The sequence below is a fragment of the Molothrus aeneus genome, chromosome 18 (genome assembly GCF_037042795.1).
Source record: "Molothrus aeneus isolate 106 chromosome 18, BPBGC_Maene_1.0, whole genome shotgun sequence".
NCBI classification, from domain to species: Eukaryota; Metazoa; Chordata; class Aves; order Passeriformes; family Icteridae; genus Molothrus; species Molothrus aeneus.
This window is the reverse complement of record NC_089663.1, coordinates 3131496-3148721: the sequence shown is the minus strand read 5'-3', so window position 1 is coordinate 3148721 and position 17226 is coordinate 3131496. Positions and strand designations below refer to the sequence as shown.

The 17226-nt window shown below is 46.9% G+C and overlaps 1 protein-coding gene across 2 annotated transcripts; it reads left to right on the top strand.

Moving 5' to 3' along the window:
• Window positions 1-498: 498 nt before the first annotated feature.
• ANHX (anomalous homeobox) lies at window positions 499-11780 on the top strand. Of its 2 annotated transcripts, XM_066562188.1 has the most exons (10): window positions 499-566; window positions 791-870; window positions 1169-1442; window positions 2047-2171; window positions 2392-2515; window positions 3384-3570; window positions 4043-4175; window positions 4425-4726; window positions 8892-8988; window positions 10870-11780. In XM_066562188.1, the coding sequence occupies exons 3-10, from the start codon at window positions 1188-1190 to the stop codon at window positions 10898-10900; spliced, it is 1254 nt and encodes a 417-aa protein (XP_066418285.1). In that variant the 5' UTR covers window positions 499-566; window positions 791-870; window positions 1169-1187; the 3' UTR covers window positions 10901-11780. The 2 variants fall into 2 exon arrangements, with proteins under 2 accessions (XP_066418285.1, XP_066418284.1); XM_066562187.1 differs by lacking the exon at window positions 499-566 and having other exon boundaries at window positions 700-870.
• Window positions 11781-17226: the final 5446 nt, after the last annotated feature.

Here is a 17226-nt window from a genome sequence, read left to right as displayed (position 1 = left end):
AGCTTCCTCCACTCAAGCGTGGAGCCTTTGTCTTTGCAGGGTGTTGGCACCAGCTGGTTATGGAGTGCAGGTTTGGGGTGGCTCACAGCCGGCACCCAGCTCCGAGCCTGGGGGCTCTTGGCTCCTGCTGATGGTCCCTCATTGTTCCATGTCCTCGGGAAACGGGAGTGAGAGGAGGACTGACACCTTCACAGTGGTGTTCAGATCTGATTCAAGGCAAATCGTAGCTACTTCAGTTTTTTATCCCCTAAACTGAGTCAGGATGATTCATCTGTTTTTAGACAGCACCCACCTATAGAAGGTGGGTTTGAGCTGCGTGCCTCTTCATTCAGTCGCTGTGTGTCACAATGATCGGTGCTTGTCTGATCCCCATTAGTGCTCCCTGCTATGGGAGGAACTTGCTGCCATCTATTCCGCACCGTTCTGCGTCCATTCCGCAGCGCGGGGGGTGGGGAGCAGGGGCAGCCCCGCAGCCCCGCCTGGGCGGTGTCTGGGAAGCGCCGGCGGCTCCGCACCTGCCCGCGCCCGCCGAGCCCCGGCGCGCGCCCGGACCCCGCGAGGCCACGGTGAGGCCACGGCGAGGCCGCGGGGAGCGGGGCGGCCGCGGGGAGCGTCCCTCGCCGCGGGGGCAGCAGAAGGGGCTGCCCTGCCCTTCGCAGCGGTTTCCCAGCTTCTCCCCGTTCTGCCCGGCGGGGCTGGAGCTGGCCCAGGGGTGCGGGGAATGGCGCTGCGTCCTTTGCCCGGGAAAACGGGCGAGACGCAGCGCCGACCAAGCTTTTACATTTTACAGCAACTGCGGTCTGCCCGGACCTGTCGCCTGCAATTTTGGAGAAATTTCACCAAATTAATTTCATCTGGACTTAATATTTTGTAAGTTTTAACCTGTAAGCAGGGGATGTAAGCCCTAGAGTTAGTCTCTGAGTTTTGGGGAAAGTTTAATGTGTCTTTCTGAGATCGGTTTTCTCGTCTGCCAGCCTGGTGTGTCTTTAGCTTTACAGGGCTGCTTTAGGCCTAGTTTTATTTTAAGTATTTTGAGGTCTTTAGGCTGCTTTTAACAGCACAGTGAATTTATTTCCCAAAAAAAAAAAAAGGAAGAAAAGCATACCATAGAAGCTAAAAATAGGAGATAAAGAGTTTTTATCTAACCACAACTTTGTGCATTGCATAGCAAAAGCTTCCAACAGGACATGATGATGAAGCGGTTCATGGCCATGTTAAAGAAGAATGAAAATGTGCATCCCCCACCCACCAAACTGCTGGATCTAGCAGCACAGCTTTGCCAGGAGCTCCAGAGCTCTTCTCCTAGTCTGGAGAAGCTGGTTGAAGCCATGATGAAATGCAAGAACAGCAGAGATTTTCTTACTAACATCCATGTTGTCCGGGCTTGTGTGTCCGTTCATATCCATAAAGGGCAACATGATGCAGCCTGCAGACTCCTGGAGGTAGGAATGTGTTCCTCAGTTCTTCATGGAAACAAAAAGCCATGTTAGAAAAACAGGAGTTAGGAGCCATTAGTGCAGAAGTACCTGAACTGCAGCACATGGAGCACTTCCAGCTCGTGTAAGGCAGTGGAAGGTGATACGGGTGCATTGCTGACCTGCCAAAGCCTTTGCTGCAGGCACTTAGAGTTAATCAGCCAAGGGGAGAAAGGTAACTGGGTGATTATGGGGTTGGCTGTAGCTGGATTTTTGGTTCTTGGAGTTTTTCACAATCTTAGGGCTCAGGACATAGAAGTATTGGGAAGCCCAAGATTAGGGAGCTTGGCAGGGTAGGAATATATGAGGAAGGCTGGATGGTGCCACTCAAGGTGAGGGATTTTTGGCCTCTAGATCTAGTAATGCAGACGTTTGCACCAGGGGAAAAGAAGAAATTAGGCAGCTCCCTGTGTACATGAGGGAAGGAAGGTACAGCCAGCCATATGCTCAGATAATGCTACTAGCTCTGTCAAACCAGTAGGAATCCCTGAGTACATCTCTGTGGAGGGTTTTCTCCTTTATACACAGTCTGACTCTCTGGAAAGTTTGCTTATGCACAGTTTTGTTTTAGCATTGCAAGGCAGAAGAGAAGGAAGAACTGGTGCAACTTTGGCATGAGGTTCACTACCAGAGGGCCATGGAGAAGCAGCAGACAGATGTTCTGACACCACTGCAGAAATTCCGTTGCAGGAAGAGGTACTGCACAGTGGGGAGACCAAGATTATTTTTTTTTGTTCTCTGTAGTTTGTAGATGCAGGGGCTACAGATGTAGAGGCTGGTTTTACACCTCACGATGCTGCTTCTTGGAGCTTGGTTTTTCTTGGTGTTTTGACCACTTTGGCAATGTGAGAAAATTCCCATGAATGTGAATTACTCATTTTGGGTCCTTTTTAATCCCATTTTCTCCCGTGTACAGGAATCCTCCACCTCTTTCCCTTTGTCCTGAAGGTCTGAAGAATCGAAACTATTCAGAAGAAGTACGGCAGCAGCTGTTCAGGTTTGCTGCAGAGGTGACAGCAAATCCAGACAAGAAACAGAGGGTAGGGATATTCTAGGGACACTTCCAATCAAGCCTCTTTGTCACAGAAGAGGACACTGTAATCAAGAGTCTATAAGTGGTTTAATTTCTAAATCCTTGTTTTCAAAAGGCTTATTTGGGCTAGGATTCATCATATTTGATCTTTCCCTAAAAGTTTCTTTAAAAAATCATGAAGTTCATGCTAAGTAATTTCTCTTGCTGTGGACAAAAAGTTGAGGGGCAATAAATTCCTCACTAGGTTTTTAGCAGTTTTAATTTTGTAGTGATTGAGCATAGGCAGCCAAACAGCCATCACTCAGCAGAGCTCTATTACAATGATAAATAGTTCTGACTTGATTAACAGCCTATATAAAATTGCACTTTGTTCACCAGAACATGTTTTGTGCTGACTTTTCAAATGCTGCTAATTTGATGTGATAACACAACAGGCTGTGTTGGTGTATGCATGGATCTGCCTTCTTTGGACAGGGACAGATTTGTATTGGAAGAGATGTGTGAATTAAATCAACAAGCACTGTTGATCACTGCCTTGCCAGGTGAGGGCTTCAGACTTCAATGTCTGCCTCTGTGAATCTCTGGGAAGAGCATGGTTTGGTGAGGGCATTATCTGGTGAACAGTGTAGAATAGCAGTGGCTTCCTTAGCAAACTAATTGTCTGGGAGTGCAGGGTGGAATTTATGTTTTTTATCAGCTCTGAGTTTATAAAATGGTCTCCGTGATCGGATCCACTGGGCCTATCAGAGACCTAGTGAGTAAATGTCTGTGGCTTTGGAAGGTCTCTTGCTGGACTGCTTTTGGAACTGAAGGGAAATGTTGATTATTTGGATGTGATTTTTTCCTTTGATTTCTCTCTGCACCTGGGTTTGCAGGAGAAACTGGCTCAGGCCATGAACCTGCAGCCAACTCAGGTCTATAACTGGTTTGCAAATTATCGACGCCGTCAGAAGTCCCGCCTTGTTCACGTGGAAGAGCCCAACAATTCCTGTCCTGAGAGGGCTTTGGCTTCCCACAGAAATGAGCCACAGGATAAAGGATCCAACACTCCACAAACTGCAGGTTTGTCTCTTCCTAATGGGTTCAGGATATAGTCCAGAGAGGTGAAAATCAATTTTAAATTCCCTCAGGAAAGGAAGGATATTGCTTGTTCAGAACAGCATTATGTGCTGATGGATCAAGTGGATGCTGGAGGACTCTGCTCAGTGGAGTGCCTCATTGTTTGGCTCCAGGCTGTCATTCCAGAGGAGCAGACACTGCTAATGCCTGTGCAACAACAGGTGAAAAGAGATGCCTGGCTTTAAGGAGGCACAAAATGAAAGCAAATACATGGGAAGCAGCAGGTTTTAGCTTTCAAATTCTGGAATCAGGGCAGTGTACTCCAGGAAAACCCAGTATTTCCATGTCCTTCCACAGACACTTAACCAAACTTCAGTCACAAGGAACACAGGGGTCTGCATTTAGCAGATTTGACTTGTTTTTTTGGCTTTTGGAGTAATCATTAGCATTGTTTCACCTGGCCTGCACCTTTCAGGTGGATCTGGTGTGGACATCAGCCCTGAGCAAATAGAGATAACCCACATGCCCTGTGAGCCAGGATGGGAGCAGTCAGCTGCACCTCTGTATAAGCCTCCTGAAGGAACATATTTAGAGATGCTGGAATCCAGGTGATGTATGGCATCTTTACAGTGACAGTTCAGACATGAAGCAACATTTAAATGTATTCACAGAACTGACTTCCATATTGGTTCCTTGGGAACATCACTTGGGAGCTTTGCCACCACTGATGGGAATGTTCCATGACCACTCAGAGCACTTCATCTCCCAGCTGTGGAGGGCAGGATTCAGAGGTTTAGCTGGGGTCCCCTTTTGGCAAAGCAATGTGTCTGGCTGATTCATTTTCTCCATCGTTGCAGCTCTCTGCAGAGCCCTGAGCTGTATGAAGCTGGAACAGGCATGGCTTTGTTCACCACTCACAACTCTCAACAACCTGTACCTCTTGGCACTGAGGCTGTGATGGAACCAGGAACCTGCTTTGGCTCTCCTGTGCTGCTGCCTGGAGAAGCAGTGAGCAGGGCTGCTGCCAGCCCCTGGCAGGGGAGCTTTGTACTGCACTCCTACCAGTCCTTTCCCTCTGTGAATTATTGGCTGCCCGGGTGGTGGGCCCCTTACAGCCCTGGAGGAGTCCCTGGCTACTTGTGGACCCCAGGTGTAGAAGGTTAGTAAAACTGCACATAGATTGTTGACCCAAAGACTTTCCAAGCTTCTCTTCCCATTGCTGTAAACATTCTTGCTCACTTAAGTGTCCTGATGAAGGAGAGCAGGGCTTATTTGGAGCTTTGGAGTTCCTCTTCCATGATAGTTCAGTGGGAAAATCTGTTGATTTAAGGTATTGAAACAAATATTCTTACCTACCCTTTTCCCTGAACTGCAACCACTTCCATAAAATACTGGTGGGTTCCTTTTAGTGTTTCCATTGAGAGAGTCCCTCCAGGTGTTGTCTGCTCACCTTGCCCTTTTGCAATGTTCTGGGTTTTTAATGCCTGTCATAATTAAGGTATTGCCTGAGAAAAGTCTGGGAACTGCGACATGGTGCTTGTCTTCAAGCATATGTTTTCACTTTCCTCTCCCTCTTGTTATTTTTTCTCTCTCCTTCTTTGTCTTCTTCCTGTCCAGTCTTGTTCAGCATTCCCACCATCTCTTTTCTTCTCCCTGTTCTTCAGAATAGGCTTGATAGGATGCATAAGTGATGCCCACTTGCTTTTGCAGTCAGTCTGTAGAGCAGGAAGGGCTGTAACTGCCATTCACCCAGGCTCTGGCGAAGGTGGAGCAAGGAGAGAAGGAATAGCTGGGTCAGAGGTTGGGGCTATGTTACCTGTATCTGTACTTGTGTTTAATTTGAGCATTTACTTCAGCAGGTATCAGAGCTCCCTTGAGCACAGTCCCTCAAGCTGGCTGTGTTGAAGCCAGTTCAGAAAGAATCATTCAGCAGTCAGATTTACAGGATGAAAGCTTAATCCTTAGAGGAGGACAGCTAGGGACCCTGGAATCTGTTCTTCACAGGTAAAAGGAGGGAAAGCACAGGGCTGCCTAAAGGCAGGAAGAAAAATGATGCAGAGTCCGGCCATGTGTTGATACCCTGTTGAAGAGAGTTGCAGAAATAGTGACACACCTCATTCCCAGGGACTGCTTCTCCTTGTGTCCATCCTTCTTTGCCAGTATTTATATCTGTAATCTTGTCTAAGTATACAAGTGTGTGTGTGGCACAAAGGAGATTTGGAACCAGCCTAATCAGAGAAGATATGACCCCTGCTTTTTAGGCAGGTTCAGTTTCTGATCTGTTTGCTTGGTTTTGGCAGAAAAGCATAACCTGTACTGATCCAGGGAGGGCTGGGTTGGTAGGGCCTGTACTTAATCCTAAAATAGTTTTTGTAGCTTCACAACCTCATGACAAGATTATTCCATAGTGCAAGCTTTCCAAATTGGAAGACAGAAAGGCAGGCACTGTTCTCTTTCTGTTTTCCACCTATAACAAAGGTTTCAGATTTCAGATTTTCTCTGGGAATTGAGATAAATTCAGAGAATGCAAAACAACAAAAATTCGTGCCATTTTCCATATGTTATACAACTTCCATAATGTTACATAAAAATAAACACTGCCAGACATTATGGGCTTCCTTTAATTTACTGATGTGCAAGGCAGAGCAGGAGCAGCAGCCCCATTTTATAACCCTCTGTTTGACACTGACCAGCGTTTGTGCCAGCATGACACTGTCAGTTTGTCAAAAAGGGAGGTAGAAGAAGCTTTATTCCCACTTTAAAGATGAGGAAGCAGAGGCACAGAAGGCTTTGTGGCTTGTTAAACACCAAGTAAATGCAGTGATTCACTGGAGATAAGATTGGTGAGGCTTTGGCCCCAGTTCCCTGCAGAAAACATTTCTGCCTTTTGCCCCTGTTCCTCACTTGGCCTGGTGCCTTGTTCACATTCATGTCAGACTCCTTGCTCTGAATTGCTGGGGAGAACCCAGGTCAGGCATTGTAAACCTCAGGCTGTGTTTTAGGATTCACAGTTCTAAACAGTGGCTAAAGATCATGAAAGATCAGCAAGGCTTGCTGGCAATATTTTGGCTGGATTTAAAATTGCGTGTTCTGACTCTGGAGTGAGCTCATGTTTATTTTTAAAATATGTTCTGCCAGTAGAAGAAATCTATGGTGAATGTCTCCTTGTTGGGTATGTCAGTGTGCCAGGCATCCACACACCCTTTATCATTCCTGTGAGGGGCAGGACTTGCTGCTTTGTTGGCACCTTTTGGTGAGGACTTTGGCTTCAAATAACCCTATTTGTAAACACTGTTTAGTGGCCTGGTCTAAGTCCCCCCAAAACCCTGACCTCCTCAAAATTCCATGGATGCTCTGGAACATCAATCTTTTTCAGAAGTGAGTGATTCTTAGGCTGCAATTTCAGCAATTTCATTTTGCAGTTTCTCTCTAGGGAGCCAGGAGAGCTCGTGTGGGTAGTCTAGGGTAAGATCACTGCTCAGTCAGTGAGGATCACCTGTGTTAGAAGGCAGAGCCCTCTAACAGAGGCAGGGATTAGAGAAGAGTATTGGTACCAGAATCCTCTTGAGCAGTCATGGTGCAATGAGCATCACAACTCTGGGGACTCATGGGGGCAAGAGATCAAACTGTCTGATCAAGGCAAATGAGTGTGGCTCTCTGGAAGGACAGGGCAGTGATGTTATCCTGGTTTTAGAGGTAAGAGTAACACAAAGAGAAGGAAATTATTTAGCCAAGATCACCTATCTGGAATGGATTCAGTGTTATGCTCTTCTTGCTTCCTGAGCACTGGGACAGAGCTACAAGTCAGCCAAAGGACCCTTAATCTGCTTGTCTCATTTTTAAAGATGCTCACCTGGACAGGATGTGGCCTCAAAGCTTATCAGAACAATTCCTGTTGATTTCTTTCATGGGCTTTTTACAGCCACTCCTACGCAGCTGGGCTGTGTCCAAACCTCTTCTGATCTACAGGGCTGTGAGGTGGGAGTGTGAGAGGGAAGCAGGCTGGAAGCTGACTGTCTCCATCTGCTTCTGCTGCCTGAGAGGAGGGGTTGATCCAGCAAGTGGACTGGGAGCCCCCGTGGGACACCAAGCAGATGCTCTCCTTTACAGATAGTGGTGCTGTGTCCTCTTCACTCTGCAAGTCAGGACTGGTGGAATGTAGCCCAGCTAATGGTTCTTGCAGAGTGGAAATCTTGTGCCTTCCATTTCAGAGAGAAAAGCACACTGAGCTCTATGGAGCAAGGCATTCTGCATTTGAGCCAGCATATTGATTTAGAAAATGTCAGTGCTGAGATGTTCATGGTGGCTTACAGCTTCTGCCTGCATTTCTGGGATTCCAGCTCAGAGTGCTGGGAATCCTCCTGCTGTTGGGCTCTCCCCTTTGGACAGCCCAGCATCCTGACACGGGCAGGCAGCAAGTCCCCAAGCCACCATCAGAGGCTACTCTTTGCCATGTTGCATAACTGAATTGCAGAACTCGTTGCTAAGGGCACTGTGCATGTCGCTGTAAGTGGGCTGTAAAAAAACATGAGACAAATGCTTGAGAGGGTGGCAGAGGGAGTTGAGCCCATTTGTCATTAGGAAATGGGACTCTGAATGCAGCCTCCAGCAGAGCAGTCCCAGGGCTGGTCGCTGGAACCTGGGGAGCATTCCAGGGAAGGGAACTTGACACTTACCCTGTTGGTCCTACTCCTTTCCTGTACTCCACTATTGGGCCCCTCTTGTCTGGGCCTGTATGGACACTCACACCTTGGGCTCTTCTGGTGGTGGTTTGGGCACTGTTGTTGCATTAGAGAGACTTTTGAGTGGGTGATGATGGGAGAGAACATCCCATTCTTGAGTACCCAGTGCCCACAGACTGATCTGCTTTGGGAGGCTGGCAGAGCCTCCAGGGGAATGTGAAGCTGTGTCCCCAGACTCCACTGGTGGCCTTGGAAAGCTGGAGCAGAAGTGTAGCCAATGTTGTGTCTTTGTCTAAAGCCACATATTTTGACTCTTAAGGTCTCTGCTTTTAAAATATGTTCCAGGAGCTTTGGTAGACACCTCCTTGTTTTTGGGGAGTGTTTTGGGGCAGAAGGAAAGTTGCAAATTGAGATGTGATTCCCTGTATACTGTTCCTGGTCAGGGCAGTCTTCCCACAGCAGAACTTGTATTTTCAGGCCATAACAATTTTGAGAAATGGGGCAGGTCTGTAGACAACTTAACAGAATTCTATGAAATGAGTAATCTTGCCAACAACCCCTCTTGTCCTGCTGCAAAACATTACAGTAAGTGGCAAATAGAGCATAAATACAAATGCACTTGTATATAATATTTTTTTCCAGTTCCTCTCAGACTGTGTTTGGCAAGCCTCAGTGCCCACCTGTTTCTGCACCCTGTGTGGAAGAAAGCCAAGAAAGCCAAGCCCTGGGACAAAGCCAGGTAAGAACACACCTAAAGCTCAGAGAAAGGAGCTCTGTACACACGATCCCCTGCAGCTCTCTCAGAGGAGATGTGAAATCCCAGATCATATTTAGTATGAAACATGTCTGATCTAAGCATAACTTCTGAAGTCCAGTTCAGTGCAAGCTGGGCATTCCCTGGCTAACACCCAGCAGATAAAAGAAGGAAAGGTGGTTTTGTTTTTTCCTACTTGAATTGCTAGTCAGACCCTAATTTTACTGAATGTGTCATTGAAATGGTGGCAAAAGATTCTGTGCATATCCAAAGTGTCATTTAAATTTTCAGCAATGGAGGGCTCACCTATAGAACAGCCACACAAAGATGGCTGCTTGAGGTCCTCCCCTCTAAGGTGTTTTGCACAATTTGACTCTGTTCTCTCAGATCTCTTAAAATGTTTAATGTAATTTTCATTTGCAAGTCTGTGTTATTGCTGAGGAAAAGGAATTTTGCACTGTTCTGAGATGGCTGATGGCAGTACACAGGGCAGTGTGATTATTGGCCAGGATGAAGAAGGTAGTTCCATGCTGTGGGTGCAGTCTGCATGCCTTCTGATGGGGACTTCAAGGCAGTAAGAATACAAGTTGGAAATCTTGTGCTTTCAAGGGGATGGGAGCACATCTCTGAATTGTTACCTAAAAGCAGGACCCAAGAAAGCCTTGTCTAAGCTGTACATTGATGTATTTTTTGTCTTCACATGTGTTGGTCTAACAGTAAGTCAGCATCCATTGCTGTTTCCCTTTCAGTGTGAGCTGCTGGGGGAAACCTTTTCAAAAGAGATTACAAAAAGCAGGACCCATATCTGCTGGCCTCATTATGAGAAGTGGCTGCAGCTCTTAGGGCAGTAACAGAACCTCTTTTGAGCCTCTGAAAGCATCAATATAAAGATCTGTATCTTGGAAAGTGCCCTTTTTACCAGCCATAATGTAAGCCAGACGAGAAGGAAAGCTTTGGGCATTAATAATGAATGAGCCTTTTCTAAGATTCCCAGAGCAGGCTGTCTCTAGCTGGTTTTCATCTTGCTGTTCTGCATCCTTGCACTGATTTTTGCAGTGGTGAAGAAACATGACACTCAGTACACTGTGGGCTGGGAGCAAGATACTGAGTGATGCTTGTAGATGTCAAATGGGACATCTTCAAATCTTTGTAATAATTACTCAGTTCAAGAATTCAGAAAAGCAATTTTTGCATATTTTAGTGTGTGCTTTATGAAAAGGAAGAGCTTGAATGGGTAAATGATTTTACAGCATTCTACAGACTTCCTGGGCACTTTGCTTCTTGCTGAATCAACTTACTCTGGGCTTGTGGTGAGAAGATGCAGATATTTGGTTCCTATGCCTAAATCACAGAGGTGCAGGTGAAAACTTACCTTTGTCCACACGACTCAATTTTTTTTTTTGTAGGTCATGCATCTTGTTAGAACCAAAATGAGAGTAAAATGACAGCAAGCAAACAAACAAAAAGTTAATTCATTTTTGAGCTATTTCTTTCTCTCCCTGAGCAGAGCTCCCTTGTTCAGGACATCGCTTCCTTAATGATTTAATTCCTGTCTTACCCTCTGCCAGTTACTGCCTTTTATAGGCACCAAAGCCTAGGGCAAAGCAAAAGGAATTGCTCTGCTCTGAATTCCTGGGAGTTGGATTTGGCATGGATTGTGCTCATCACTTCTACACCCACTGATGGATTACTGTGAACGTGGAGGGAAGGAAGGCCTTTGTCTCTCTGTGCACACAGCCCTGACCAGTGCCATCCCCTCCCACTGCACACCTTGTGCTGCTCTCTGCCCAAAGGAGCTCTTCCACCATAACCAACTGTGTTAAAATCACACCTGCTGAGGCTTTGGTTCCTTCCTGTGTCTTTCAGGTCCTGGTGGATCCTGCTGTTGACTCACTAACCAACGACATGTTCCAGGCAGCATGCCTGCTCTGTGAATTTTCTGACAGTGGACGGATGTGACCTGCCTGCAGATACACTCCATGTGCCTGCTGCAGTTCCCCAGGAAATACCCCATTGCTTCCTTTTTTCCCCTTTTTTAAATAGAAGAGGGGTCTGACAGGGAGAGGAATAGAATGAGGGAGAAAGATGGAGGTGTGTTCAATGGTTACAAAGTTTGGTTTAGTTACAGTTTTATTAAGGATTTTGCAAAGGATAGAAGAAAGCAAAGGTGCAATGTGGACTGTAGGTTTTTCCTGGAGCTGTCTGAAGCTGCACTGTAAATGTTAAAATTATCAAGGCACTGGTTCTGTGGCAGTAACATAGATCTAATCATAGCACTGGCCAGATCCGAGTTGCATCATGAAGGTAAATGAAGCTCCTGTGCTCAAAGGAGTAAAATTTGGTTACATTGCCTTGCAGTGGATATTGGATAACCTTTTCTCAGGCTTGGAAAATAAGGTCTCAGTAAGTGCTGATAAAACACTGCTCTTTGTTATCTCTGCCTTCCTGTTGTACTGCAGGGTGTAACTTCTGGAGTGTTCCATACTCCGTAGTGCCACAGGTGACACAAACTGGAGCCCAGTGGAATTTTCAGTGCCAGGGCATGCCATTGAATTGGGGTTTAATACAAGAAATACCCTTCATGCAGGTTTAAAACTAACCCTGCAAGTTGTAGGGTGGGGTTTTGGGTATTTTCCTGAAATGTTACTGTTTTTAAAAAAATTTGTATTGCAAAATGTGTCCCCATTGCCAAACCTCCAGCCCGGAGATAAAGGAGGACGGTGCCTCCCTTACCTTTTGTTACAAAGTTTTCAAGTAAAGGTTTTCGCTTACTGTTTCTCCAGAGTTCGTTTCTTTCAAGGTAAGGATGTGAAGTGGTAACTTTCACATGTCAATTATGTTTTAAAAGGCAGGACCAGCTGCCCTGGGAACATTTGCGGGTGCTGAGAGCCTGAAGCCTCCATTATTTTGGTGGATCTCGCCAGGAATAACCCCTTTTGTTTGTGTTGGGAACACGGTGCTTGAAAAGGTTACACACATTATCGTTTATTGCCGTCAACAGCGGGGCCGTGAGTGAACCGGGCATTTCTACAGGGAGCAAAGATGCCGGGCTCGTAGGGCCGCACGAACACCCGCGAGGGACGAGCCCGCCCTGCCCTCACAGCCCCGGCCCCGCCCGCCCCTCTCCTCCGCTCGGGGCCGTTCCCGCCGCCCGCCGCCGCCTCCCCATTGGCCCGCAGGCCGCCCGCCGCCGCCTTCCCATTGGCCCGCGCCCGTTGGCAACAGCGACAGATATATCCTGCCGCACGCTGATTGGCTGTCGCCTCCCGCCGAGCCATAGCAACAGCGGGGCGCGCGCGGCCCCTCAGGAGGCGCGCGGGGCGGGGGGGACTGAGGCTGAGGGAGCGGCGGAACCCCTGAGGGGCGGGCGGGGCGCAGGGGCCGCCATGGCCGCGCCTGGGCTAAACCAGTTCTCTGGGTGCTGTCACCGCTGTCACCGACCCTTCCGCGGCCCGCGGTGGAACGGAGGTGAGACACGGTCAGGAGCCAGCCAGCGACGCGGCTCCACACAGAGGCAGCAGCCCCATAGCAAAATTCCCACTGGATCTTGCTGGGCTGCTGTGTGAGATCCCAAATAAGGTACTTTAGTTTTCATCCCTGCTGGTGACATGTCACTACAATGACTCTGATTTAGGCAGCCAGTGGTACATGATACATGTGGATGAAAGCCAGGGAGGTTACACTTCCCTGCTGTTGAAGATTGGAGTAAAGAGGAATGACGCCTCACTTACAATGAGATGTATTTTCAGTTCCTTTCAAATACTTGGTTCTGCTTCCTGTCAGGGGAGATAAGATTAGATTAACACTGGCTGTATAGAAATTTTAGATAGCTGTCATTCTATATAGGTTCTTTTCTAAGAAAGCAACCCATGCTAGGGAATGCAGGTATTTTAGCTTGGCATATAAGTGACCTTTGTTCTACCACGTTAACATCACCAGTGTCCTAAGACCTTGTAAGTTTTAAAAGTAGTTCAAGAACACAGTTGTTTTGAGTTTTTAGTTAAAAAGAGGAGGCTCAATTCAGCAAAATTCCTCAGGAGTGCTAGAACAACAAGTCTCTTTTCCAAACTTAAATCTGAAAAAGGATTTTCAGCTAAAGCAGAATTAAGGCCTTTTCTCTTAATGAATTTCATTTCTGAATTTGGTACAATTGCTCTCTGGAGGACAACTGAATTTTCTAGGTCATTTCCCAGGTGAAATAACTTATTACTTTTCTGAAAATTTATGTTAGACAATTCAAAGTTTGATATGTAAAATTGAGCCAATTAAAATATCCCTTTAAGAGATGTAAAGTCAAGTGGTTGAAGTACAGTGTATTTTGGCCCACTATTGCCCCATGTCACCTGGCTATTGAAGCTGCACAAAGCATTTTTGAGGAGCTCATTGCATTTGGACAGGAATTTGCAAGTGGTGCCTGCAGATGGTCTCACAGGACTTGGCCCTGCTGTGTTCCAGGGGGCTGAGCAGCATTCAGGGGGGAGCTGCTGCTTCCCCATCCATGAGCCAGAGCAGACTGGGTGCCTGGTCATGCAGCAGGGGAAGAGAACAGGTGAATCTGTGCTGAATGCCAGTTGTGCTTTTGGCCTTCTCTGCCTGTGCTGCTGGCTGGAGTTGGTCTTTCAAGGAGAACCTAGTGGAGTTCTTTCCATTGTATTCACATTGGGGTAGCAATTTGTTCAATTTGTGTCTTACCTCGTTCTGGTTTCCTAGATGTGATTCGTGTCCCCATCATGTTCTGCTTTCCCTATCCTACCATCTGGAGCGAGCTCTGGATGTGTTTTTGTTGTTCTTCCTTGGAGCTGTACTTGGAAGCACGCTGAGCACGTGGCTGACCTGCCCTGAGCTGAATGTGCTGTACCTGCTGTTGTCATTCCTCCTCCACATGGCTTGGCCTAGCAAAGGAAGGAGCTTGCCCTAGATAGAAAAAACCCAAAGTTATTTTTATCTTAAAATGCATATAAGGTCCCAAAGTACAGTGCCTCTATGTCTTGATTGGTCACAGAAGGGGGATGGAAATCCAGGAGCACTTGCAGAAGTTCTGTTACTTGACCCTCCCTGAGGTGAGAGGGACATTTCCAATAGGCAGCATCCATGTTTTCCAGCACTGCTGCTAGAGGTGGCTTTTCTCTTGGCAGCTCAGCAGACAGCCCTGAGCCTGGCACGGTGGGAGGCTGAGGGTGGCTCTGCCCTGAAGTGTGTGTGGAAATGGCTCTGTGGAGGTCCTGCACAGGAACTGCCACAGAAACTTCCCTGAGCTGACCCAAGTCATTGCTAGAGGGGATGGAGGAGGTGAGCAGCAGCTCTTCCTGCTCACAGTCCCTTTGGCAGTTCTGCTTTCTGTCACTGGTGCATCCAACACCCACTCAGGACAGATGCTGGGGGAGACAGCTCCAAGGAAGTGTTTTCAGGCAGTCCCTCATTCTGGATGCCTGGCTCAGCTTTCTTGGGGCCTCGTTTTTAGAGGAAATGAGCACTTTGTGCAGTGACTCAAGTAGGGGACCCAGAATTAGAGGCCACTTTTGGAAATGTCGGCCAAGGCATTTTGCTTTATCTCTGCACTTCATTAGTCTTATCCCCAAAGTCTTTCATGTTATGTTCTACAGTGAAAGGTCATTGTTTCAGATCAATCATTTTCAGTGGGATTTAATCCAGTTCTAAGTCAAACTAATCCACTTTGGTAAAGGTTGAAGGGCAGTAAAAATTCATTTGTTAAGACAGATCTGGTCTTACTTTTTAAATGTGGCTGTTAATGCTGAGTCCTTAATTGTTTATGCTCAGCACGAGGTGTCTTTCAGAGAGGTTCCAGAAATCGTAGGATTGAGTTCTGTTGTGTTCATATTGTTCCTTTACTTCCAGTATTTTCTAACACAGGTTGTTTCTTTTTCCTCTTACCTGTAGAGCCTCTTTTCAAAATGGTGCTCTGCTGGCAGCTGCTGATAAGCAGCTTTTCATGTTTTCCTGTTGAAGCTTCTGAATCCTGGTTACTTTTCCCCTCATTATATAAGGAGTAAAACTGCATTCTTCTATCTGGGCAGGAGTAGCAAACACCATAGTAGCTCATGAGGAGTTAAAGCTGCTTTCAATTAGCTACTGTGTTCTCACCACTTAAAGGAACCCCCACAACTGAGCATGCTTGACAACCCCTGTGCATATCCCTGAATCATTCTGGCAAGGAAAAACTGCCATCATCTTTTATTCAGACATAGTGCTGCTGCTTCCTCACTGGACTCTGAAATGAGCAGGTGCTGGAAGATAGCACATTTTGCCAGAGAGTTCTGAGGGTTTATCAGCTTGTGTCTGCACAGGGTTTTGAACATGCAAAAGGCTGCTGTGTGTGAATACTGAATGGTATTAATACACTGAGTGATCCCAACCAGGCTTTGGGCTACAGACCTACCCTTTCCATGGGGGAGCAAGAGCTTCACAGGTTTTGTACAAATCAGAACCCTTGTGTTTTCAATTGTAGGTGAATAGATACACAGAGTACTTCACCACAAGGCATGGCTTGAACCCTGGAGCTGCTGCTGAGCAGCACTCAGGCAGTGTCATCTTCTTCATTCTAGGATTTACCCCTGAGTTATGAGGGAGGTTCTGTGAGTGATTCAAGATTAATATGAAATTGAAATATGACAAAGAGTAGAATATTTTCACACACTGTGACAGCCTAGAGGCTTGTTAAAGTGTGCTGTATGGTTTGGCTAGAAGTATGTCACTGAAATTACAGTCCCTTGTGGTTTGGGAGAGAATCATCACACTCAGCTACACCCACTGCTATCTCGTGCTCTGATCTTGTCACTGGTTACACCATCTATCCTCCTGGTGCACATTTATCTCTCTTTACTGGGGGAATGTGCTGCTAGAATTCTAACAATAAAAATTACAGAGAGTCCTCAGCCTCTGGAAGAATCTGTCCTGCAGCACTGTCTGAGCATCATGCCCCATGTAAGGGCCAGTCACAAATATTTCCAAGACCAGATGTTAACAAACTCCATTTCTTTCTCTTCCACAGTTGTCTCTACTTCATTTGCTGTGATGTGGAAGCTGGTTAACCTCCCCCACCAGTGGGTGGTTTCTCTTCTCTCTCTGTGTTTTTCAGTATCTTGTCCCCAAGACTTTCATCATTTAGCAGTTCCCTAAATAAAACATTTCCTTGCTGTAGAAAGGAGAGGGAAGATCATTTCTCCAGGGATCAGGGGGATGTCAGTGGCAGGGACTTTGTGGCAGCACTGCTGTGGTTCCATGAGTCTCAGAAAGAGTGGCACAGAATGTGTGTGTGCTCCCTCAGTGCTTCCAGGGTAACAAAAGGGGAGGTTTTCCATCCTGGGAAACCTGGGAATGGCCCATGGTGCTTTCCTTGTGGTGGTGCCTGTCCAGCAGTGTCCCTGCAGCTGAACATCAGCACTGGGGAGACACCCTGGGAGCCAGCTGTGGTGTCCCCAGTGCCCCTGAGCCCTGACCTGGAATGGCATTTCCAGGAGCTATTTATGGACCATGGGTGCTGTCCAAGAATCAGATGTGCCTGTGGAGCACAGCCACGGTCTGAGGTCATAGTGCAATTTTCAGTGCCATAAATTTCTCCATCTCCAAATTCTTGCTGGGTGTGGTCGCTTTGGGAGCAGTTCTCAGTCCTGCCTCATGAGAGCAGTATTCCTGAGCTTTGCTGGGACCCGTGGAGCGATGCCTGGTGTGTGAGCTCAGCAGGGGAACCGCAGGCAGGCCCTGCCTCCACCCCGTTCAGCACTCTGATGAAAGGCCTGCTGATTTTTTCTTTTTCTTTCCAGTTTTGTTATAAGACATTGTGACTTATAAATATTGTAGAAGACTATAAAACTCCCTGCGTGAGCTCTAATTTCTGTTTCTTTGTACCTCTGTGTAACTGTGGAGCCTCTCCTGAGGGTGGAGATGCAGAGCACTGGGCGCTGGATGCACAGGAGCATAGAGGTGCTCTCTCCCATTGCCTTGGATGAGAAATGCAATCTCTTCCCTTTCTTTGGGTTACAGTCACACTGTGGAAATGCTGCACACAATGTTGCCTTATTTTAGCACTTTTTCTTGAAACTGTTGAATTTAGATGTGTATCTGGTTTTAGAGCAGTGAGGTTACACATGACCCTCGTGGATTCAAAGTTAGGAATTTTTGAGATGCTTTTGACTGAGAAATAGCTGTTTTACAGAAGCCTCAATTAGGGAAACCAAAGCATTTAATGCGAGTGTTTTGTGCATG

Excerpts from the sequence above, each read along its gene's own strand:
- ANHX (XM_066562187.1), top strand. The coding sequence starts at position 722 with ATGGCGCTGCGTCCTTTGCCCGGGAAAACGGGCGAGACGCAGCGCCGA. Across the intron at positions 871-1,168 it reads TCATCTGGACTTAATATTTT|CAAAAGCTTCCAACAGGACA; the intron begins GTAAGTTTTAAC and ends TGCATTGCATAG. Across the intron at positions 4,727-8,891 it reads GTGGACCCCAGGTGTAGAAG|TTCCTCTCAGACTGTGTTTG; the intron begins GTTAGTAAAACT and ends ATTTTTTTCCAG.